Consider the following 20,406-nt stretch of genomic DNA (forward strand, 5'->3'; position numbering starts at 1 on the left):
GCCACAGGGAAGTGAATACCTGTCTGGTGAGCCGGCAGCGATGATTCCCATCGTATTTCGGATATAAGCAATAATTCATAAGGAGTCGCGATTCAAGTGCCATCCGGCCCACAGAATTCCACAGGGAAGTGAATACCTGTCTGGTTAGCCGGCAGCGATGATCCCGATCGTATTTCGGATATAAACAATAATTCACAGCACTGTTGGCAAGCCACTGCTTTATGAAGGCCTCCTGGTTGGTGATGGCAGGGCCCAGGATTGGTTCAGATATTACATGCCACTGCGATTCCTGGCTGTAACCAGGAATCGCAATCTCAGATGAGGTTGAAAATGTAACTTGTCTTTTAATTGAGGCGGGATATCAAGTAATAATAATAAATACATTTATTTAATTTATATAGTGCCTTTCGACTAGTAGCAAAAATACCGTAAAGCAAGGGGAGGAAAAACTGAGAGAGAACATAATTCAGAGAAGCGAAATTAAAACAATGAATGTGTCTAATAAGTGATGAAGGTTATAATGATTCAAAACCATGCCATTGCTTCCAGACTACAGTAAGCTTACAACCACAGCAACGCCTCCCCACCCAGTATAACCGCAAAAAAAGTCATTAAATTTCGATTGACACTTCGTACGGCGTATTGAAAACTCCAAAGATTTTTAAAAAAAAAATTTCGTTTTGATTGCCACGTTAAAAAACAGTCTTCACAGGGCATGGAAAAGCTGTGCCTCTGGATGAAGAGGCCTATTGAAGGGAACTCCAGAAGTAGTTCTATGACGTCATCTCCCGGGCCCGTTCTCTGACACGGTGAGACGTGGTGACGCTGCTAGAGTTCTCCGAACAGAAATGTCTTTGTCTCATGTCACGCTGCCCATAGAACTGTTAGAATAGGTTTTGTAGAAATAACATTTTTTTTACAAACAACAAGAAATTTGAGTAAACGTTTATCTGTTAAATTTTTTGCGTTAATCGTGGTCATAGATGATCGTTTTCAGCAATGAGTGTGGTGGTCGTGTAAAATTTACTGTTAGATGTTGAAAGTGACATTGTTTTATTGATGGGTGACGATTGTCAGCTGTGTTTTCTAGCTTCTCTGCACAACATTAGTTTTTGGGAAAATCTTATTGTCTTTTCTGACTTGTATTCCAGTTTGGGCTATCGGCATCATGTTGCGAAACAAAATATACATTCGAACTCGCAGAGCAGTCCATCACCCTGTGTTATAGATAATGGCCCGTGGAAGTAGATTTTTTCCAACTTCGCCTGAGATGCTTCAATAATTGACCCTTATTACTTGCACAATAGGTGTGTACTGTACTTTCCACATGCTCTGCTACAGATACTTGTCCTCATAGGCAGTCCATCCAACTTTTTATTAAATCATCAGAGCTGGAATTTAGCCATAAAAGTGAATATATGACAATCCAGTTTAATTATGGGTGCTCAAAGCCACATTCAAACCCAGAATCTCAACTGTGCCAGATCAGTGCTCTGACCCCTGAGTTACCCAACTACTTCAAAAAACAACAAGTGTATATATATATTTTAAATGTGGGTGGTTCACTCTTGCAGGGGGAGCCGCTTGTTATTCCACTGATTGCCTTTTGGCTCCAGTTGTGGCCTAGCTTGTGTGACCCGAGTTTTGAGGGACAACTACAGGGCTCAGATTCTTCAACTCGCCAGCAAGCGTGGAAAGTGATCCGGCCCTTGGCTGAAGAGAATGCCGCTGACGTAAACAACCCTCAGCTGTAGTGATGCAATCTTCAGTTATAGATTACTAAACGGCCCGAAGGACAAATAAATACTTCTTTCCGACTGGCACATCCAAGCTGAGCCACAGTGTAGGGTCTCATGGTATGTTTGATTTTTGCTATGGGTGGTTTTCCACTTGTTATTTGCCGTGCCAAGCCAGAACCAAACCATGATAACCTGGCCTCACAAGATATCTGAAAATATGTTTGGGGGCATCCATTTAGTACATACGCATGGAGGGGGGAGGCGGGTGTGAAGCCTCGATAATAATTTGTCTACATTGGCCTTCAAATGAGTTAGATAGTCTGCTGTGGACGATCTGTTTGCTTAAACACGTTAATATTATTAATCCTTGATCGTTTCTGCGTGGATTAAATATCGGCCGTTGTATAGGATTGGGGGGGGGGGGTAGAAAGTACGTGTGCGTACAGGGAGGGGGGAAGGGGTCAAGTTTTGACAGATTTTTGCATGCCTACTAAATCGATGGCCTCTTAGGGGCCAAGTAGGTCCCAGGGGCCTGGCTCGTGACTCGTTTAATTGTGTGACATCAGTCCGTACAACTGTGAGAACACGGCGTTACCGCGTTCATCTACACGCGGCTGTGCTCATTCGTTGTGCGTGTTGTCAGTGGTACGGCTCTACTTCCGAAGTGAAACAAAAAATCCAGCGCCTCCTGAGCGACACAAAGCTGGCTCGGCAGGGCCGGCACAGCTCGGTTGTACGGTGGAAAAAGAGCTGGGGTTAACTGGCGAGGCTGTTGTGGGAATCTGGGACGAACCCGTTCACAAGCCAGCACGGATTGCTCCCCCAGTGGTCGTGAAAACGTGGCAGAGGTCAAACCGCTGAGGACGATACGGTCCAGCCCACCCACCACCCTCCCCATGCCGTGCGGCCAGCTGACGATGTTTGCACGGGACACACACGTCAACGCACAAGTCAACGTTCGCAACGCGCGGGCTTTACTCTTCACTTGAACTGTTTATCACTCCCTGCTCGCATTTCCATTTCCATGTTTACACGGCCACTAATTGCGCACTTTGTGATTTCTACGAAAAATCTATCGTTTGCTCTCACTGATGCAAAACACATCTCTCGGGCGAGTTTGCTCTCAGCTTTCAGGCTGCCCGGGTTATGTAATTGTGCCTAGTCAGAGTGGCATAACGCCCGCTGTGTGGCTGTTTCAAGATTAAGAATGTGTATCATGAAGATTTGTCAACAAAACGTTTAATCCCGCAATCTTAGATGGTGTTGGATTAATTTGCGTGTAATGCACATTACGTAACTTCACAGCTTTTAAAAAATTCGCATCAAGTGTCTTAAATCATCCCTCCTCCTCTGTCCAAGATAAATGGGTACACCAGAGTTGGTCAATCGACAGTCCTGCGTCTTGTGGAGCATGAGCACTGCCACCTCTGTTAAAAAGTCTGACCAAAGCAAAAGAGCAGGCCAAAATTATTATTTTGGAGAGGCTCTCTAACGAGAGCTGAACAACACGCAGCACGTCCGATGAGCGCTGTTAGCTGCGTACGGTGTGAAAGAAGTTCAACATATATACAAAGCTGCCTCTACTTGAAACCATTCCGCCGGCAGTGACGTGAGTAAGTAATTGCAGGCCTGCGCCTTTTACGCTCTCCTAATACACTGCTTGTTGTTGGCTAGAGCACAGCGTGCATTTATTCTAAGCTTTCATGCAACTTCTCTTACAAGACTTCTGGCAAACGTGGAAGAGAAGGCCAAGTACCCTCATTGCAAGGCCCGCGGGCCACTGGCGGCCCCTGGTGGCCTTTAGTGCGGCCCCTGATGTGTGCCCCCCCCCCGACAATACACAAATGTGAAAGCACACCCCATCATAAACTAAACTTATGTTTTATTTGACCAGGTTATGCCCACTGATTTACAGTGTATAGCTCCTTTTCCCCAAAGCGACCTGGGCACAAATGATAGCCCAACGAAAAGTGTCTTTATCATGTGGAATGCTGTCACACCCAACGATAGTTTAAAATGTGTGGCCCGCCTCGCACCCATGTCTTATTGGTGAAAGTGGCCCCCCCCCGCCCTCTGAATAGGGTGACTCCTCTTAGACAAGCCAATAACAGGGCGCTATTGGTGGAACCGATTAGCTGCCATTATATATGTCAAAATAACTTCCTTTTGTCTGCCCCGAGAAGTAACATTTTCGAACATTTCACCATTTATTCTCCATAGAGGAGAGGAAATGGTCGTTGGTCCGGCAGAATAGTCCATGGCGCTGGGGGGAGGAGAACTCACGGTGCAAAGTCGGAGAGAACATTGACTGTTATCGTAGCAATAGCAGAGTGGCAAGGAGGCGGCTGAACGACAGCTCGGAGTTCATGACTACACGAAGCTCATTACAACATTGACCGTGTTGTAATAGCAATAACAGTCACGTCGAAGCCGCTGAATGGTGGTGAGAAGTTTATGTATGCATGGATGTTCAACTTCTTTCGCATCGTACGTAGCCAACCGTGCTAATCAGAAGTACGGGAAAGGACAACAAACTGAACGGAAAAAACAATCCGAAATAATTAGTTTTCAATCTAGACGACACGCAGTTCAAGTTATGACAACATCTAGTTCAAGATGACATTGATCACGTTATAGTAGCAATGGAGTGGCAGGGAAGCGGCTGAAGGACGGCGAGAGGTTCACGACCACACTAAGTTCTTTACAACATCCACCGTGTTATAGTAGCAATAACAGAGTGACATGAAAGCAACTTAACGACGGTGAGAAGTTTACGACAACACAAAGTTTTAAGACAGCGTTGATCACGTGATAGCAGCACTAACAGAGTGAGAACAGAGTGGGATAGTACGATGGGTGAGAGAGTGAGAGAGAGGAGTGTGACCCTGAGCTGATCGGTGCGCTGTCTTGTCGGCCGCAGATGCTGCTCGACTGCCCCAAGGCGCGGCGCGAGGTGGAGATGCACTGGCGCGCATCGGGCTGCCCCCACATCGTGCGCATCGTCGAGGTCTACGAGAACATTCACCAGAGCAAGAAGTGCCTGCTCATCGTCATGGAGTGGTGGGTCTCGCCGACACACGCGCGTCTCGTCCGCTGAAAGGGAGACCGAGGTGTCTGATGGCGTGGTGTGTGGCTCGCTGTGCTCTGTTTTTGTTGTTATGACACAATGGCGTGGCTGGTTATGGCGTTCCTTGGCGTGACTGTGAATGGATACTGTGCCGCGCGGTGTGATGCGGTTGTTGTGGCTTTGCGTGTCCGTGGTGCGATGAGACATTGCGTGGTGTGACGTCATGTGTTGTCACGTGACATGGTTGCGGCTTGTTTCGACATGGCCTGGGTTTGTCTTGGTATAGCTTGGTATCACGTGGCTTGATTTGGTGTTAATGGCGTGGTGTGGCGTGGCCTGGTGTCACCTTCTTATCCTTGGCATTTCCCCCAATTGTTTGTGGGGGGGTGTGCCTTCCTGGTGTCCTCCTTTCCCCGCCCATTCCTGTCCTGGGCTGTCATCTCCACGTCCACTCCACGGCTCTAGACATCCTGGCTCACCGCTTAGAACCGACTCTTCCTAAGGCCTCTCGGTCTCAGCCCTGGTGCGTCTATGCCCGTCGCTTTGTTTTCTTCCGATGTGGTTTTCCTCTCTTATTATGTCACGTCCCTCTAGCGATCTGAGTCAACCTTATTTGAGCTCTTGACGTGTTTCTCATCTCTCCATGAATAAGAGGAAGAAGGTGCGTCGTGGCATCGTGTGATTTCGTGCGGTGTGAGAGGTGTGGCGTGGCTTGGCGTAACGTGTTGTGATGTGGCAAGACGTTGTGCGGTGGATGGTGACCGTTTTACGATCGGTTTTGTACAACATTTGCCAAGTATGGCCAGATGAATTGGAAAGCGTCCCATCTCAACAGATCTCAGACGCTAAGCACGGTCGAGCCTGGATGGCGACTGGATGGGCGACCACCTTGCACAAACAGTTGTTATAGGCGGCTGTGGGGCTACGTATTGAGAACCAGAGGGCAGTGGAAAAAAACCCATTGCTGTACTGTACTATACCGCAAGTCTATGCTCCCAGCTTTAACCAACCCACGTTGACCAGCGTGATGAAGTATTGTCTAACAGTCCCCATGGCCGGCACGGCACGGGCAGGCCTTCATCCAGTAGTGGATGCACAAATGGCTGTAAAATACTTTATTGATGCTTTCAGGGTTAGGGTTAGGACCAATTCCTCGGGTCGTGCTAATGCATTGCCTAAATACATCATGATACTTGCACTGAATCACGTGTGCACGTTGCAAGTTATGGGTTCACGTGACCCATCAAGCAGCTGTGTTCGCCAGAATAATTGAAATGAATACATTCTTTGCTTGAATTGCTGCACTGAATGATGAAAGTTCATTGAATGCTTGGGCTTAGTGGAGGAGATTGCGGTGAATTGTTAGATTGTTACATCTATATATATAAAAGGGAAATTTGTGAATGTGTGTCTGTTTGAAATGTTTAGCATACTTCCCGACATGCAACAAACTTGAAATTTGCCATGTGGGTAGCTTCCAGACTGTACACAATGCAAAAAGTATAAAAATAGACTTTTGTATTTTGGGGGGGGGGGGGGGGGTGGCGCAATAATGCACGGCAAGTGAGCGGTGACGTCACATCTGTGACGTCACATCTGTGACGTCACATCTGTGACGTCACATCTGTGACGTCACATCTGTGACGTCACATCTGTGACGTCACATCTGTGACGTCACATCTGTGACGTCACATCTGTGACGTCACATCTGTGACGTCACATCTGTGACGTCACATCTGTGACGTCACATCTGTGATGTCACATCTGTGATGTCACATCTGTGATGTCACCCTCATGCAGCAGCGTCACGCAGCGTACCTCATGGCGTCACGCATCCCCCCCCACCCTCCGCGTCGGCCGAGTATTAATCCAAGACAAGAATCTAAGTCCCGGGCGAAGCCGGGTAGTAAAGCTAGTCCCTTATAAACACCTAACCAAGTTACAGGCTACGGTCAACCCAGGTTAACTTTGCCTCTAAATGAGAAATCGCAGCTTTAAGGCAATGCTGGGGTGGGTGAACTGAGTAAAAAAAATGTCTCGACTTGAGTGACTTCATAACCCCTTAGACATCTGGATTGGCCTCATTCACAAGAGCGATGCCGGCACATTCTTTCGTTACGGCCGGAGGGAAAAGCCAACAGTGTTGAAACGTGCTCTGCTCAAGTTTTTTTTTTCAAACCAGACGTGGGGTTCCCCCACCTGGTGGTAAATGTAATTACACAAAAGAAGTGTTAGTGCAGAAGTGAGCACGCCCCTTGCAGGAAGGAATGTTGTATGCATCTATGTTGGACCTCTTTCGCACCATACGTAGCCACCCCGTGCCTATTGGAATGTTAAACAACTATAACCCATCACATTTTGTGGACTAAGTAAACTGACCTCCGCTCGCCTCCACGTAACAATTAAATACGCCACCGCCGTGCTACTTTATCATTCCGCGTACTCTATCACTGTACCGCTCGGCCGCGCAGCTCAAGAAAGTAGTTCGTTGTCGACCGCTCAGAAACCGCTTTGTAATTGTGTGCGCGGTTCGCGTTTTGCGAAAAAGCGTTCCCAAATGAAAGAAAAACCGCGTTGAAGTGTGAACACGCGATAAGCGAGGACTTGCCGTGATTCCGTCGTTGCCATGTGACTTGCGTGGGGTTTTGCGGTCACGCGGTGAGGACAGAGAAGCCCCCCCTCCCCTGCTGCCAGCGTCGAGAATTTACAGGCACCGGTTTGTGGGTGGCCTTCATAAGGCACCACCAACTTTCGTGGCTGCGATCGATGGGCGCTCCGCACGTGGTGGCCATGAGGCACTGCCTGTGCGGCGCATTCAGGACGGCGTTTTGTTCGCCCATTTCTGGTGTTTGTTTGTCGGCGGAGATGACGGATAATGCCCCCTTCGCTGGGCAGTTTTTCATCTTTAGATGGACATGGGTTGGGGAAGCTGCCGCGGTGTCGCGGTTAGCTGGACGGTACAATCCAGAGGTCGCCACTTGAAACCCCAGGGCATGGTAGTTGAAAGGGTGGTGCCGGTTTATTAAATTTCCCCCCCCCCCCCCCCATTGGTCTCTCCATCCAGCAGTACAAATGGGTTCACGGCAGATAGCCGATCGATCGGCAGGTCGTGTCATTCATTCATTGCGCGTGGTCAGCAAAGGACCATTGCGCCAAACGTGTGACCCCTTGCGAACAGCGATCACGTGAAACTGCTCTTGCTGACATACACCGGTGTGTCTCGAGTGATTTGTTTGATCCACGGTGGGGGGCGGGGGACGACGGGGGGCGACCACGGGAAGCAGCGCCATTCCTTTTGAGGGTCGCGATCCACTTCCAACGTTGACCGCCAATTTGCTGCGCATCGTGCGCGGTGGGGTAAAGCATGGGCACCCCTCAACCTCTTCCAAGACATCTGGCCAACGTGGAAGAGGAGGCCAAATACCCTCCAGAGAGGGGGTTTTCTAGAGCTGCCACGAGTGGCGGCTCTTCAGCCTGCAGTGGCGTGAGCAAGCAGTTGCAGGTTTGCGCCTTTATCCGCCTTTATCCTTCCTTGCCAAGAGTCAAATGACTGTCATTTTTGTGGCGAACGTCTCAAGAAGATGGGGGTTTGGCAGGCTCTCTGCACCGTTGCGTTATTTGTTGACAGGGTGAAATACATCTTGGGAACTTAAACAAATGCATTTTTGTCTTGACCACAACGTTTTCTGCGAACAAAACCGATTCCCAGAAGAAAAACGCACATGAACTGATGATGTGCATCTTTTTTAAATTAAGTATTGTGGTCGTGTCTTCTATATTTTTGTTCCCCTAATACCTCCGGCTGATGAAACTAGTCGTTCACATGCTCTCACATTAAGCCAATTAGAGCAAGTAGCTAGTTATTATAATCCTAAATTAATTGGAATCACAGTAATTGGTGTTTGGTTGGGTCTAAGGTCTCCTTTGTAGAGGAGATATTGTGTCTTACTAGGCAGCCACGTGATTGTAATCAAACACATCGTGTGTTGTAAAGGAAGTAATAACACGTTGGATAAAAAAAATCATCTAAATACAACTGCGTCTCTCCAGACCCTCCCAGGCGACCATACAAAACATTATTATTATACACAAGCAATATATATAATTTAAATAGCATTAACAAAGAAAACAATTAAATAGAATTGACACAACATACCATGCTTAAGCCATCTTAAACACCACTATCCCCATGCTCGCGAAGAATATATTGAAGTGTGAATTATTATAAGACACCTCCCCCCCCCCCCGTATTTAAAACATATGTTGGTGGTTGAATCTTATAATCTGGTAGGTGTGTATGTGTCTGAGACCAGATTTGTAAAACTTAATTGACACTTGGCACAAGTTTTTTGGGTGCACCATTCTTTCCGGAGCATCTTATAATCCAGACAATATGGTAATTAGCTTATAAGCCGCACTGCTGGAATTAAGAACGTTAAGCTGGTGGTTTGTGAAATAATTCTCACTATTTAAAAAATTAACGCACGAATGTGTAAATTGATAAACGCGGCATGCGGGGAGGCCTTCATCCAATAGTCGCATATAGCAAAAGGCGTCTTAAGAGTCAGGAAATAAATGAAAAAATAGTGAGGTGTGTATGTGCACTCGCCACTGGTAGGTGGCTGACTTGGCCACGTGGGGGCATTGCTATGCCCCCACTCAACGTTCTAGCAGCAGCAGCAGGGGAGGGAGCTGCCACACGAATCCCGACTTGCAAGTTTTGCACGGTTAATTTTAGCTTGTGAAAAAAATCCCCCAGCCGCAGAGAAAAGCGGTAGCACTCGCGAGAAAATTAAATGCATGTCACCCTTACGAGAGAGCTTGCTTCTTCAAATGTCACCACCGGTGGTGGAACAGGAAATGCTGCTGCCTGTGCCGTCGTGCCAAGTGGAACAAACGGTGGGTTCGGTGATCGCTCGTTGGAAACAGGTTTCACCCGGTGACGCTGTGCACACCGGCGTTGCGGCTAAATAATCGATCGATCCATCGATTATTGTTGTGATTATAATGGCTGATCCGTTTAATACGATAAAAATAAGTCGATCGTTTTTTTCATGAATTAATGAGCATTGTTCACAGATGAGATTCGAGATGTGTTCAAAGTGCCCGAGGTTGAGTTGGGGGCAGGTGATGATGATGTCGTCATTGTCATCGCTCATCGCCGCCACGTCTTGCTGGACGTGCATTGTGGTCGGGATGTGTCTGGATGAAAAACTGTTTGGATTTTCCAATCTTTAAAGAAAAATGTCACATTCACAGGTCACTTACATTGTGTACTCGCGTAAAATTTCTAAGCACTACCAAGAATTAAATCCACCGATGGTACGCAACACTATTTTTGGTGGGTTTCAGATCCGTGTAAAACAATGGCTCGGTTTACATTGGCAGAAATTTCGTATCTTGGATTGTTTTTTTTTTTAAGATTCTCGGATTGTTTCAAACATCGGGAGCACATGCAGTGAGTGCATTTCCTGTTTTTTTTAAGGCCAGGTGTGCGCGGTGTCTCATCATTTATAAACGGCTGACAATTATTTTATAAACAAAACATTAAAATTTTGATAATCAATTAATCAATGCATTTAACTAATTATATTATCAGTACTGTTCAGGAAGCCACTTGTGTGGCAGAGGTTGTCTCCCACTTAAGCTAATATTTAGCCCTGGTGTTATTTGCCAAAAACAAAAGAAACATTTTAAAGTAATTTACAACCCTTTTGTGTCGGTGCACATCACCATGTGGGTCATGTGGGGGTTGTTCGGTCATGCTTGACACTGATTCGTGCGGGTTGCGAGAGGGCACGTGCCTAGGACCATTTCAGATATCACTTGGCATCGATGTTAGCCATAGCCGGGATTCCTGCTAGGGTTGCCGGGTTCACCGTACTTGGTGAAATACATTGGATTTGTAAAGCGTCTAAAATTACTTGGCATCTCAAGATGATGTACAAATTTGGGGGGAAGGTGTGTATCCGCGGAGTTTTAAAGAAAGAAGAGTTTGTTTTTTATTGTTTTTGAGCAATTAACAAGTGCAAGAATGAAACAGGCGAGGGAGGAATTGAGGTGTCACGATTTTAAAAGTGACAACAAAGACACTTCGGAGAGAGATAGTCATAGGCGGAAGAGAAGAGAGAGGTCTTGACCCTTGACTTCAGACTTGGGCAGGTGCCTTAGCACTGTGATGATCAGAGGAAGATCATTCCTGACCGTGGGGTCAGGAGCAGAGAAAGTGTGACCTCCCATGAAATGATAGTTCACCGAGGACTTCGATAGAGGATTGTTTAATGGTAACTGGTAAATCATATTCTTGATTCTTTCGGTAAAGTCACGTAGAAGTGAAATAATAAAACTAAACCTAAAATAATAAAATTCTCACGACGTTTCGGCCACAACACAAGCAGCTGTCCTCAGATGGCCGAAACGTCGCGAGAATGTAATTGTTTTATTTTTATTATTTTATTATTTCCTTTCTACGTGACTATACCGAAAGAACCAATAATATGAATCCCTGCAGTCACGAAAGTTTCAAATCGAAATTGAACTGGTAAATCGGTAATCGTTTTCATCATCGATTACTGATTTAGAATGTCGTTAACCGATTCCAGTAGGATTTTAGCAGTGAATGTACTGAATAGCGCGCGCGCGTGAACGTTTCAACCGCGGAGTACGATTGTACGTACATGGGTAAATAGAAGATGCAGCCCAGCTTGCTCACCCTATTTCTCGCTGAAGAAGCCAGCGGAGAGAGGGACCTTTTAGGCCGGAGCGGCGTGGCCAAATTCATGGGCGCCGGTGAGATGTTCGGTGGTAGCACTCTGCGTCACCTGGAGTTTGTGGGTGAAGGGGTAGGGACGGGTTTAGCGGAGAGGGTTGCGCTCATTGAGTCGATGATTTGACGAAGGCATGGATGTGGGTCTCGATAGCAGGGCACGGAGCAAGGAAGTGGAAGGTGGACCGCAGGAGATATTACCCGTTGCTCAGCAGTGGATGGTTGTCCACTGCCTAGAAAGATCGTTTGTGTGCACAGGTGTCTTCCGATAGCGTTTGGATAAATAGACTAATGAACGCACATGCTATCTTGTAAATGCAGTTGAACGACAGTACATATACGGGCAGTGTAAACTATGTCGTCATTCTTGAGGCCATTTATGACTTGCATTGGTCTTGAGGAAATTACCACTCGGTTTTTGCTGACCGTGGAAACCACTTTGCCATGCTGTGATTTCCAAGTTAAAGTGTGGTTCGTATGGCAACCATAAAGAGAGCCCCCGTTTAAACGCATAGATTGCTGCCCGTTAAAACGACCAGAACCAAGTGATTGCTTCGCTTTGCACTGTAAAAGTCCCACAGTTTGTTGTTGATTCCAGGCACGAAGAACATGGAAATTTGGTGGTCATTAAATAACTGTACCACATGTGGTCTTCGTTGTTTAAGGTTTTGGGTAAATGACGATAATGAATTAAACAACAGATGTTATGGCACGTGTATAAAAATAAAATATCACGCTTAACAATAACAAAACATGTAAACAATAACATTTTGGTTCTTCAGTTCTAATCGCTTTACACATCAGACTATGGATTTTCAAAGGCTAATACGTCACCATGCAGGACACGCCAAATTGATGAAGGCGGTAAGCATAGCAGCTTAGAAGTAGATACAACAATGGACTTTGCTGCATTGTTGTATGCTACTCACAACATAACTACATCACCTGTCTTGTGCATGGTGTCAACCCATCCAAGCACTGTCCACGCTCAACCCTGAAAAATGTGACCTTGTCATAAGCCGTTGTGACTGAGCGCAATAAACAACTGAAAACTCTGCTCAGTTGGATTGATAATCATCATAATACAGGTAGGAACAACAGGTTCCACACTGCCCACCAGGGATTATTTGTCTGTCTGTCGTGCATATTTGTCTGTCGTGCACAAATGCGCTGTCCAACCAAGTTCCTACCTGCCCACTCTGAAGGAACGTGTTTGAATACATTTCGAATATTGTGCCGTTCTTATCGCGAAAGGCTATCCTAGGAAATCGCGATGTTTCACGTATGTGTATAGTCCACCAGTCGCGGGCGATGTTGCTTTGTAGCTTTTCCCCCAATTAATTTGCACACAATCGCCTACAGAACATCGTCACGGGGCATTTAACATTCGCTGTGAAGGTTGACGGCGTGAATGCACTCCGCAGTATTTCAGCCGGTGTCGCGCACCATCCCGGCTTTTTGAGGACACGGCAGTGATGCTTCTCGGCTTTGTGTTTCCCTCTTTGCCCCCCCCCCCCCTTCGGCAGCATGGAAGGCGGCGAACTCTTCAACAGAATCCAGGACCGAGGCGATCAGGCGTTCACCGAGCGAGGTGGGTCCCGGTGGGTCCCGGTGGGTCCAGGTGGGGAGACGGCGGGGACGACCAAGGAACGGGCGAGGCACAGGCTGGGGAAAATCAGTCGTATATTTTTATTTACAAACTGCTGTGATGATGCATTAGAGATTTGTAAGATGGATTCGGGGTAAAAGGAGACAATGCAGAGCACGCTTGCCCCTCCGTTGGATAGTAGCTTAGTAATTGTGAAACTTTGCAGTTCCTTTCTGTGATTTTATCTTGGTCTGGTTTTTTCTTCTCTGGGTACGATTTGGTTTCATTGTACTATTGTGATGTGCGTGTGTGCGTGCGTACGCACTGTATGCACTGTAACGCACTTTACGCAAGTGATTCGCGTTGATTTTGTTTTTGTCGATTAACTCCACGATGCCATCGCCCCTTTCAACAACGCAGAAGCGTCGGAGATCATGAGAGACATCGGGAGGGCGATCGAACACCTCCACTCCATCAACATCGCTCACCGTGACGTCAAGGCAAGTCGTTGCCATCTCCCCCACCACGACACGATATCGTCTTGCATTAACGCGGCTCCCTTCATGCACAGTATCCCCAGGACACTGGAAAATAAAATATAACTCAAAAAACCATTGCTCGATCAGTCCCGATTTAAATATAAGCTAATTCAAGCAGTTTTGCCATTTGCGCTGAACGGGGCCCCAGATGTTATTGATGCCAATAAGATCTGGTAATCCAGCCAGATTTCATAAACATTCCAGACTCTGCTGATGAGATTCAAGAAGGCTAAAACCATTCCGCAGTTTGCTTGCTTAAACGAAATGCTGCTTGATAATATTGGTCTGGAAAGGCCAATGGGTTGATGGACTTACATTTGATTTGAAAGATTTGATTTTGCCAGCTGCACTCCTGCTATGGCTTGTAATGAGTGTTCCAGAGTCGGGGAGCATAGCACCTAAAGGCACCAGGCTCCTCATGATTTTCCGAAGATTTATAAAAATGTAACCCCGTGGATCACGTGGTGTATTTGACCATACTTCATCACTCTCGTCAGTGTGGGTTTGTGAAGGCAGGGAGAACAGACGTGGCAATACAGTACAATAGATGTCACTGCACTGCCCCCTCTGCTGCTGACAATGCAGCTCTGCCTCAGCCGATAACGCCTGTAAACGAACGGTGGTCGCACAGCGAATGTTGCTGGTCCAGGCTCAAACCAGCTTAGCTTCTGAGATGTGAGGAGATCTGGGCACATTCCACCGGGTGGTGTTTGGTCAAAGGTCAGTTAAGGCCATGATATTTAAAAGTTCATTTATTTTGGTACAGAAATCCAGTGAAGTGTGAAGGGCTTTGGCAGCGTGGTGTTGTTGAACCAAAAACATTTACCACGGCAAACATTCAGAAGTTGGGCAAAGTTCCTTTATTTGCTTTGGTAAAAAAAGAAGACGATGTTTTTATTTTTCAAGACTCCTTCTCAACTCTGCATTTAATTCCAGATGTGTATTTCCATACGTGATGCTCACTACATCAGTAAGCCATTGCTAAGTATATAGTTTCAGTCGATGACCGTTCACGACACTATGCGGTTCATGTGTTGGCAATTTGGACTGGTTTCTATACGTTCTTTGGGGCAATATTGGTGGGGAGGCAAAATGTGCCCTGAAACGTCTTCCATAAATCACTGTGAAACTTTCCCTTAGCCTCGTACACTACGTCATCCGTGCTTTTTGAAACAAGTAAACGTACGAAGCGCGATTTTGAACTTTTCTTACCGCGTTTATTTCATTATTCGTATTGTAACAAATTCTCACAAAAACCGGCTAGACTGGGTGGCTTTCACTTTAACGGCCCAGCCGGTTTGGTTTGTACTTGTCGGGGATCACGAGAGGGCATCAACCATGGTCGATCCACTGCTGGATGAAGGCCTGCGCAAGCCACCAACCACCTCATTATCCTATGATGTAATAATCCACCCAGCCGCCTGCTCACACATTGATTTCGTTGCTCTATCTCCCTGCTGCTATTCATTGGTTGCCACTCCATTATTGTTCTTCACCATTGGCCCATCGTCCCTTCCAGCGTGTCCTGGCCAAGCCAACTTTCTCTTCGATGTCATTAACCTGCATATATTATCTAATCCACGCGGTTCCTCCTTCAGTCCCTCCCCAATCCGGGGGTTGGCAGTCCTGCATCTCCTTCTCTCTTCCTGTCTCTCCCTCGTGTCTCGTATCGTGCCAGACTCGAGTCGTTGTGCAGCGCTCAGTCTGATCATCAAAATGCGCGACTTTGCCAAGCCCCCCCTAAGTCTCATTGTGTCGTGTCGGAGATGGTTACCGCTGGGGGGCGGGGGGGGGGGGGTTCCTCCCCTAGGTTAGAAGCCGCAGGTCAATGCAACGCGTTTAAAAGTGCCACTGTAAGAGCAACGCCTTATAAATTCCTAGTCTTTTTTCCCCTCTTTTTTTTACACTCTCCCCCCTTACATTTTTATTGCTCGTGCTGGCGCAGCCCGAAAACCTCCTGTACACGTCGAGGCGATCGGACCCCGTGCTCAAGCTCACCGACTTCGGCTTCGCCAAGGAGACGCTCAGCTTCAACTCGCTGGCCACGCCGTGCTACACGCCCTACTACGTCGGTGAGTGCCCTGCGCCTGCGCCGTACCCCCCCAGCCCACCGCAGTCGCCCCCCCCTCTTCCTTACTCCCACCACCGGTCACGCGGAGATCCCGCCGTACCGGTCCTCCGCAAGACTCGCCTCCCTGGTCTCACCTCGGCTTCTTCCAATTCCTTTCCCCGATCTCTTCTCACCGGTATCTTCCTTGCTTGTGTCTTTTCCTGTACCCCTGCGTGCACCCTCTCCCGGATGTGGAGGGCTGCGTGGGGTGCCACGGTGGCAAGATTTTAATTACACCACCTGGAGATCCCGATCCTGACGTCTGTATATTTGGAGTTTGCATGTCTCTGTCTCTCTCCCTGTGGTCGCATGCCTTTTTCTCTGGGTCCTCCAGTTTTTCCCTCCGCATTTAGAATCAATGTGCGTTTGTGAGTATTTGGCCTGCTTTTAAAATCTACGTGATGAGCCACTTCGTTGAGCTATCATTTGCGATAGCCAGGCCGATTCTGAAGAAGAGCTACATAGCTCAATGGGCCTTATCTGGTAAAGTAAAACATATTTTAGTTTTAGTTGTATTTAGGATGCCTGTGTGACTGTGGCATAGCTTGGCTGGCATGGGCCTCTGTTGCAAGGAATTCAATGGTGGGGCTCCCTATCTAATTTGCCCCCCCCATATCTCTAGCTACACTACTGCTCCTAGTGTAGTTTGTTGTCCTTCCTCCGCACTTCCTATTCGCACTGTTGGCTACGTACGGTGCGACAGAAGTTCAACGTACGTGCGTGCGTGCACACGTGGAGGGGGGCTGACTGCGGATGAAGTTTCTCATTCGTAATATTAATGCTCAATGTGAATGTCCTTGACTCGGCAGAGCCTTGCTGTGTTTTAAGACTCTCTTTCAGGAGGGGGTCCTGCGTGGGATGTTTGGCCAAATTCAATAATTAGCGTTCGGCTTCACGTGGGAGGAAACTGGGAGTTTAACTTAAAAGCTCACAGATGAATTTATATCTTCTTGGTCACGTGACAGCCCAGTCGGTTTGGGAGTTGCATAAAGTCTGCGTGATCCTCCAACCCTTCCCTCTGATATTCAGGGTCACGTGCGTAGGCCACAGCAGCAGTCTCAGAATGCGGCGGAAACACAAAATATATTCCGCGTGCCTACCCACCTGATCTCAAACACACACAGTACACGGTCGTGCATGTAAATCACAATCGCCATTTAATTTATTTTTCTACGTCGAGTGTTGCCGTCCGCAATGATTTGTATTTGTCATTGACGTGAGCGTCTATCCCCCGCAGGGCCACAAAGTGTGCCAAGTAGGCTTTTGTGGCAGGCACCTGATTAACTCGCCCTCAACCGACAATCTCTCACCTTCTGTGCACCGCGAGTGGGTGCAGCGCTTGGGGCTGGTTACGTACGCCGACGTGTTTCGTGTGTTGTGGTTTTTTGTTTGTTATTTTCAGCTCCAGAAGTCTTGGGGCCAGAAAAATACGACAAGTCGTGCGACATGTGGTCCCTCGGCGTCATCATGTACATCCTGTAAGTCAACGCGCTTGCCGCCAGACGTCGTTTCTCACACTTTTGCGTCAGCGGATTTGGCACCGCGCGACGGAGACGCGCTTTGGCTCCGCAGTGGCAGCCGTGAGCGTTGTCTTGCGCGCGTAGCGGCGGCGGCAACCAACATCGCCGTCATCGTCGGAATCGCCATCGTCACCATCAGTATCACAGTCGTCATTATCGTCATCATTTGCGCGATGCGCTCGGTCAAAATGTCTAGTGAGTATCGAGGAGGCACTGCTCACTCTTTTGTTGGCTCTTACCAAGCTGGGCAAACTCCACAGTCCAATGGCGGGGACCAAGGGTCATCCACAGTAATGGAGTAATGGCACTCTACGGCGTGACCTGGCTTTTGTGTGACCCCCCCCCTCCCGCCAGGCTGTGCGGGTTCCCTCCGTTCTACTCGAACCACGGCCTCGCCATCTCCCCCGGAATGAAGAAGCGCATCCGCCTGGGCCAGTACGAGTTCCCCAGCCCAGAGTGGACGGCCGTGTCCGAGGAAGGTGAGCGAGACGGCCTCAAAAACATCGCTTGTGCGACTAAGCCACCAACCGCGTTTGGCCTGTTTGTGTGCGTGTTTGTCTTTGTGTGGAGCGGTTAGCGAGCCGGTCCTGGGACCTTCCCTATGTCGACTCGGTCTCAAATGAGTACCCGGTGCGGTGTGTAAACATCGCCACTGGGGAGAGAAAGGCGGTCGGGCGTGGGTCTGGCCACCCACCCCCTCGTGTGCGGTGCTGGCCTTCATAGATGCCCGCAAGCAGAACTTGCCCCAACTGTCTCTTAAGGCTTTGCCGTACGTATGCGCTAGAGGTCGGTGCCATTCTGTCACTTCGTTGTGCTCCGCTCGCAGCCAAGCAGGTCATCCGAAAGCTTCTCAAGACGGATCCGACGGAACGCATGACCATCGCCGAGTTCATGAACCACCCCTGGATTAACGTACGTGCTGCCGCAATGCGCCCGGATTGCCCAGTCAGGCTGTGTAACCTCACTCCAGCGCTGACGCAGACGCGCGTGCGCTTGCTTGTGTGTGTGTGTGTGGAGAAAGCTACATGCAGGTCCTGTAGCCCGCGTATTCCCAGCCACCGCATGACCAAGCAGCTTCTGTTTGGCTGGATAGATGGGGCTAAACGGGTGCGGCACGGGCTAGAGAAGAGGTGGACTGATGTGGTACAGAAGGATGTGGAGCTGATTGGATTTGCTGATGACTGGTACCAGCAGTGTCAAGAAAGGCTTCTGGAGGAGGTTCATGATGGACTCTGCTGGGGAGTTGGAGGCAGTTGCCCTCGAGCAACAATGGAGGGCAGAGGAGTGACGCTCACAGCAACGAGCAGAGTGCCGGGTGGATAAAACGCAACTAAGTTGGCACAGTGGGAAGCACAGTTGGTACATCTGTCATCTCAGTCGGTCAACCCATGGCACCTGGGTCTGTTCCGTGACCTCCTGCGAGCGGGGCTTTGACATTTCACGTGACCTCAAAGTGCGTCTAGTATGGCACAAGCGCCGTGGTGAATTCACCGCCACTTAATGGTGAGTGGCGGTTGTTGTTGTAGGGGAAGCGGTGGCCTATTTGTAATCACTACGTCCTGTAAAATCGGTGAACATCCGTGTCGATTCCCACTGGTAGCCATCATCGGTGGTGAATATCTGAACCTGTCCCGTGCCTCCCCATAGGTAGACTCAGCCTTTCATGAGTAGCTGCTGCTGTGGTGTGCAAAACATCGACACTGGGGAGACTTAGCTGGGAGACGGAATGACTCCCCCGCCTAGAATGCAGTTCTGCCCTTCATAGGTTGTAACAGCACTTGCCCCGACAGCCTTTGTAGGCTAAACCAGGGGATCTTTGTCCCTGTACAGCTATTGTTTGGAATTTACTCTTCCTAGTTGCCCATGCCTCTGCCTTCTCTCACAATCCAGGCTTGGGAGATCTCACTTCTCTCCTCCGTTAAACGAGTGACATCTCAAAGAACATTCTAACAATTGGTTTCCCACCATTTTCTACCTCTGTTGAAGGTGTCACCTCTTCCTAAATTCCCCTCGCTGCTGCTAATTGCAACTTCACGTAACAATTCACAACAAGACACTCCGCTGCTCCTCATGCGGTTGAATCGCTTGACCACCTGAATGTGAAATTGTAGTTGTTGCTTTGCATATACATCAGCCACACAAAAGCAGAACTGTCGATTCATCGTTGACTTGGCCTCAAGGTATTTTAGTAGCCAAACGAACGGTGTGTCACGCTGCATTCTCAATTGTTTTCACGACCCGTGTTTCTTTTTTTACGATCAAACGGACGGTGCAAAATATTTTCGCCTATAAACGCGTATTTATTGTTTACTTTCCTAGAATGGGGAGGAAGATGTAACATGTGGCACCAGGTTTTATTGCTTCTTAACGGGATCGGCTCAATGTTTTTTGTGGTCCACGTGAATTCTGAGTCACTGACCCTTGACGAGTGAGAAACGGTCTATAACTAAACCACCACACGCGTAAACATATTGAACATTTTCACTTAACACACTCGGGTTAGTTGAGAGGCAATGATATTGTTTTTTTTGTTGTTGCAATTTTCGAACTGTGTAGTTGCACAGAGAAAGTGTCATGACTGATCTGCGTTTGTTTAATTCTAATTTGCAGCAATTAATGGAGGTGCCACAGACGCCTCTGCACACCAGCCGGGTGCTTAAGGAGGAGAAGGAGCTTTGGGAAGATGTGAAGGTAACATCATGTGAAGTCTTTACTGTGACCACGCTAGCCTGAGTACTGGTCATCCTGCTCACTGGCAGTCTGTTGGGGCTCAGGCAGTGGGGTTGACGGATCGCTGGAGGATAGGTCTGCATGTGCTCATGATGCCGATGAATATTTAGTTTTTAGTTTTTTTTAGAGCTGGTCAGGTGGCGCAAAGATCAGAGTACTTCGCTCGCCCGCACTGCTAAAGTCCTGTGTTCTAATCCAGGCCAGCCGCCTGTAATCGACTGGACTTTCAGGCATAGGGCGTTGAAGGTCTCAGCCCGGTTGCCAACAACTGGACAAACAAAAACTGTTCCGTGAAATTTGTTTATTTTGCTTAATTTGTGCACATTCTACCTGTGAGAATGAATTAA

General features: G+C 48.0%; 1 protein-coding gene across 1 annotated transcript in view; it reads left to right on the forward strand.

The window, feature by feature from the left end:
- Positions 1-20,406, forward strand: part of LOC144721324 (MAP kinase-activated protein kinase 2-like) — a 38,826-nt gene that overhangs the window by 16,640 nt on the left and 1,780 nt on the right. Inside the window, exons 2-9 of the mRNA XM_078598860.1 lie at positions 4,660-4,799; positions 13,099-13,163; positions 13,581-13,660; positions 15,645-15,771; positions 17,212-17,287; positions 17,684-17,808; positions 18,156-18,241; positions 19,940-20,020. Of these exons, the coding sequence (XP_078454986.1) occupies positions 4,660-4,799; positions 13,099-13,163; positions 13,581-13,660; positions 15,645-15,771; positions 17,212-17,287; positions 17,684-17,808; positions 18,156-18,241; positions 19,940-20,020 (780 nt within the window). The remainder of the gene's footprint in view (positions 1-4,659; positions 4,800-13,098; positions 13,164-13,580; positions 13,661-15,644; positions 15,772-17,211; positions 17,288-17,683; positions 17,809-18,155; positions 18,242-19,939; positions 20,021-20,406) is intronic.

This window comes from Lampetra planeri, chromosome 11 (genome assembly GCF_965212315.1).
Source record: "Lampetra planeri chromosome 11, kcLamPlan1.2.h2, whole genome shotgun sequence".
NCBI lineage: Eukaryota > Metazoa > Chordata > Hyperoartia > Petromyzontiformes > Petromyzontidae > Lampetra > Lampetra planeri.